At 40.8% G+C, this 5,000-nt stretch overlaps 2 protein-coding genes across 6 annotated transcripts in view; one reads left to right on the forward strand and one right to left on the reverse strand.

Annotated features, from left to right (window-relative positions):
- Positions 1–23: 23 nt before the first annotated feature.
- Positions 24–4,210, forward strand: tapbpl (TAP binding protein like). The gene is made up of 4 exons (XM_060064195.1): positions 24–211; positions 1,018–1,246; positions 1,757–1,836; positions 1,935–4,210. The coding sequence occupies exons 1-3, from the start codon at positions 83–85 to the stop codon at positions 1,831–1,833; spliced, it is 435 nt and encodes a 144-aa protein (XP_059920178.1). The 5' UTR covers positions 24–82; the 3' UTR covers positions 1,834–1,836; positions 1,935–4,210.
- vamp1b (vesicle associated membrane protein 1b) overlaps positions 4,124–5,000 on the reverse strand; it is a 5,782-nt gene continuing 4,905 nt past the window's right edge. For all 5 annotated transcript variants that reach the window (XM_060064202.1, XM_060064201.1, XM_060064200.1 and 2 more), the window contains exon 6: positions 4,124–4,210. In XM_060064202.1, coding sequence (XP_059920185.1) covers positions 4,194–4,210 — 17 coding nt within the window. In that variant the 3' untranslated portion in view covers positions 4,124–4,193. The remainder of the gene's footprint in view (positions 4,211–5,000) is intronic.

Below are 5,000 nucleotides of genomic sequence, written 5' to 3' on the forward strand. Positions count from 1 at the left end.
TAGGCAAACAGTTCCTTCCGACTTTTCTTTCACTGATTATGAAAATAAATAAGCTGCTGTGTTAGTGTGAATTCAGTATATTATGAATTCAGTTACTTTCTTTTTTTCAGAACTTCCACGTGTGTCCCTCTCAGAGGAAAAGCTGGTTTCTCAGGAATTTCCCCACAAACTGAGCTGCAATTGCCAGAACTACTATCCACTGGATTGCAAGGTCCTTAACTTATATGGAAAAACTTTCAACTTGGGTCGATTCTATAATTACCATTATTACCAACCTTCTTATATCGAAAAAATAAAAAATTTCAGTAGAAGAATATATTTTTCTAGCCTAACTTGTCTTCCTAAGCCCAAATGTCCTAAAAGCCATAAAGGTTTAAGGAGGCACATTTAACTAATTAGAACTATAATGAACTATAATAGTTGAACTAGTTATGCCCTTTTTCCTCCGACAGTACCAGCTCAACTCGGCCCGCCTTTTTTTGCGTTTCCATCGCCAAAATGTGGTACCTGGTACTTTTTTTAGTCTCACCTCCGTCGAGGTACCATGAGAGCTGCTCTGATACTTTAACGTGACGTAAACAGTCTGCTGGCCATTGATTGGCCAGAGAGTTACAGAAAGCGATATGTACGATTTCTTCTTCTAACAAAAATAGGGTTTATAGTGTACAGCAGTAGCATATCATCCCAAGATGAGCAACTTGTCAGAGAAAGCGATGTTACATTTTATAGGCGACCCACAACGTAAGATGTCACATTCACGATAATGAACTACGAGGGCAGTAAAATACGTAATAGTTTACTAGTCATACATGTATGCATGATGTGACCCTAGAAAGCACAGACGAAATAAGCTAAATATGCACCTTCATTTCAAGCGTATTCGTTTTGTGTTTGTATGGTCCTATGGTGCTCACCTTATGCACCAGTCACATTATGCCTTTTAGGTCATCCCCAACATCATCAGTGATGATGATGATTTCTGTACACTAAACATGATCTATTCATTGTATTGTTTAGATGGAGTGGTTCTCGGTATCCCCTGACGACGTGGAGAGGACAGAGCTGAGTGGGGAGATGTCCCTATCCAGCCACCGTCAGCACGGTGACGGGACCGTCTCCCTGTCCTCCCACCTCTACCTCCAGCACCGCAGCCTCCCCCCCGGCACCGGCCTCATCTGCAGGGTCAGCCACCCTGCCCTTGGGTCCCCCATCTCAATCAGCCTGGTGGTGCAGCCACCCGCCTCCGGTAAAGCAAAGCTTCTTGTAGACGCTGTCTTACTCTTTGGTCTATTTTTCCACAGGCAAAGTTCTTATGTCAATTACTTTAGATAAAATAATGTAATAATGAAATGTACGCTTCCATGCACTGGGAACCACTTTTCAACAGGATACTTTACACAGGTCACTGAGCTGACCAACATCTTTGTTTGGTCAAATCATATGACACCAAAGCACACATGTAGGATTCATATAATGCATAATTGATAGTCGCCGTGCGCGGACTGCGCAAAAAACGGAGTGTGCGAACTACGTGTCAAAGGCAACGTTACGGCAAACCTGTGACTTTAAACACCACTCATGGCCTTGCCAGAACGACGCATCAAGGCGACTATAAATGACCCTTTTATACACTTGCTGCTGACCCTTATGCTTTTTTGCATATTTGCAATGTGTGCAGCTTAATGAATATTTGCATTAAGCTGCAAACATTGCAGCTCAGTCATGTTTGAGTGAAACTTCTCTCTGTGATCCACAGTGCGAACAGAAGTCTACTGGATGGGGCTGGGTTTCCTGCTGATCACTGTGCTGTTCTTCTACCAGCTCATGAGATAGAACGTACGTTTAACACCTACACATGTCCTTACAAGCCCTTTCTACTTGCACCTTGTGGCATGGTCTCAGTGTTGAAGTGAAATTTGTTTTTTTATCTCTAGGATAATTTCTTGAAGATTCCTGAGGTGATTTGGGGAAAACCGGTTGTAACAAGCTGTACATTTTAGTTTCCGTAGAAAGTCTTTGCATTTGTTTGCAGCGTAGAGCAACACAGATGGCACAACCGAAAATAAATGGTACAAAATATATAAAATGGCAACGACTAGTTCCTGATGTTTAAAATAGAATCGAGCACACTTAAACTTCTATTGATGAGTTCTTTATTGGCATCAGCAAAAGTGGTAAGCATGCAATTTTACAGAATTATCAATTTCCAATTGCATCTCTCACTGCATTTCAATGGTAATTACCCAGTTATAGTGTTGTACATTATCACTAGGTAATTGTGATGAACACTAGGTTTAGCTTTTTTTTTACACTTCAAAATCAGTCTTGGGAAAAGATATCTGGCTTTCCGTTATTTCTGACAACCATTAAAAAACCTCCAACAACCTTGAGCCTGCTTTCGGTAGCAGGAAGTGACCAAGCTGACCAGACTCCTTTGAAGACCTAAACCAGTGTTGTATTGTATCACTTGATTTCCTTTCCCTATACTAATTGTATTTTTCCCCCTCAAAACACAAGTGAATTAAACAAACATTGTCCTAACTATGGAGCATCATGGCATTGCATTCGCATTAATAATACCTAGATCAAAGATACATTTATACACAGGTCCTTTAAACAACTACCAAACTGAAATTAAATAAATCGGCAGTTCGTTTCAGAAATGGCAGATATACAGGTCACACACACACATACACACAACTATGGACACCCTTGCCATGCAAGTTGGAAACGAGCACCTCACTTCGGCCTTTTCTCTCGGTGACAAGGTGTGTGTCTGGTGTGGAGGGGGTCAGAGAGGAGGAGGAGGGGCAGAGTCAAAGGGTGAACAACAAGTGGACACAAAGTTCTGAGCGACTGCAGTACAAACACAGGGTTAAGATCGGGCTATGGCTGTAAATGTTGCGAGACCTTTCTTCACAAGTCGAAGCAGTCCTGGTTAGAAAGATTGTCTTTTTTTTTACTGATGATTCATTTATTTAAATCTTTTTTCTGTGCCCCCTGCCCATCGTGTTTACGATCTCTTCCAACAAGACTCAAGAGACCTGACTCGAGAAATAGCAGCTTCATAGAGGTTTCTTTATTTTTTTTCAATCTAAAATTGCTTTAGTTTACATCAAAATTAAGTTTTAACTATATGGGAAGGAGAAAATAAAATATGTCACTATGGTCTTTCTAAACCTTAATTACTTTTGTCTTTTCATTATACACACACCCACATGCACAAACACACACACACACACACAAGAGTACACACACACACACGCACCGCCTCATCTTTACTGGTCACTTAATCTTATTTGTTATTATTAACATAAAGCCATTCAGAAATTATGAAAGACACTAAGCACAGGAAATTAAATAAACAAATAAATGACGGATCTATATGATGAATCACCAACAAAAAAAACTATTAGCTACAGCGCCTTGAATCACAAATACACACACACATACACGCACAGCAAAAAATGATCCTAATCTTAATCTAACCACGAACTTGTATTAGTAAGTATTTATGGTTGTTATCGGTGGGGTCGAGGGTGGGTGGGGACAATGTCAGTTAGGCATGTCAGTATTCATTTACAAATGTCAGACACTGAAAATGGTTGAAGAAACAAGCTGTGGCATATGAGGGACGGACAGGACTTCTGTGGGCTATCCTGTGTCTCCTTCTCCTGCCCTATGCTGACGTTCCCCCAGAGAGCAAGGTCTGTCTTCTCTTCTTGGACCCCTTCCCATGAGCGCCTTTAAGCTCTCCCTACTATCTTTGTCTCTCTCTCTCTCTCTCTCTCTCTCTCTCTCTCTCTCTTTCTCTCTCTATCCCGCCATCTCTCTCTATCCCACCATTTCTCTCCATCTATCTCTCTCCTACCATCACTTTCTTCCCCTCTCTTCCTCCTTTCCTTCCTTTGAGCTACGCTCTTCAATAATGCATTATATGCAGAGAAGATAGGAGAATGTGATCGAGCGTCCATGTCACAACCGTAGGAGAGAGAGAGAAAGAGAGAGAGACAGGTGGGACATACTTCGTGGGTGTATGAATGCAGGGTGTGGGATGGAAGACTGTGAAGAGAGGGAGGAGAAGGAGAAAAAAGGAGGAGTAGATTTGGCGCTTGGACTTGTCTTATTTTTTTCTCTCTCTTCCCTCATCTTACGTCGTCCGTTAGTCCGCCTCTAGGTGATCGGACGAGAGCTCAGTAGAAGAAGTACACTGTCGTAGAGGGAGAGAGAGACATACAGAGACAGATAATAGCTTTACTTCATACATCTTCACAACGATTACACAGCGAGGACTCCTCCTCCACAGTCAGCAGATGGTTTTATGTTTGCATTTGTAACTGGTCATTTAGGCCTTTATTAATAATTGACTTATCAGCAGTCATGCATAATTGACAATGAAGGTTGCAAGAGCTATTCCTGATGTGGGCTTGTGAGAGAGAAAGTGCAAAGAGCCTTTGTATGTGTCTCTTTCACTCATAAAAAAATATAAAATCTAATCTTGTCATCCATTTTCAATCAAATACCTTCTTTTGCTCTTTTTGATTTAACATTAGAAAATAGGACAAGTTTAGAAACAATGTGTAGAAAGACAGGATCTCCGAGAAAATATTATTAGTAGTAAGTATTTTTTATGTTTATTTACAGGGTTAGTTACTAGCTGTGCGTTGAGGTAGCTGTATTAACTATGTTCAAAGGTCACCTATACTCTGCATAGCCACCCCCTCCCACCCTACTTATTGTATGGTGTATGTTCTGGCACTTAATGTATGCACTTATTGAATGTCGTACTTCGTTATAGTACCTAGTTGTGTAGCATCTTATCCTAGCTAGGTTTGTTCGATACAGGAAACTGGTTAACCTAGCAATTGTTAGTGCTTTGCACTTGGTTCTATGAACATCCTTACTGTACCAACAGTGATAGATTGTTTCACCTTCTTCTGAAAAATGTACTTATTATAAGTTGCTTTCGATAAAAGCGTCAGCTAAATGAATGTAAATGT

The sequence above is a fragment of the Gadus macrocephalus genome, chromosome 11 (genome assembly GCF_031168955.1).
Source record: "Gadus macrocephalus chromosome 11, ASM3116895v1".
Classification (NCBI taxonomy): domain Eukaryota; kingdom Metazoa; phylum Chordata; class Actinopteri; order Gadiformes; family Gadidae; genus Gadus; species Gadus macrocephalus.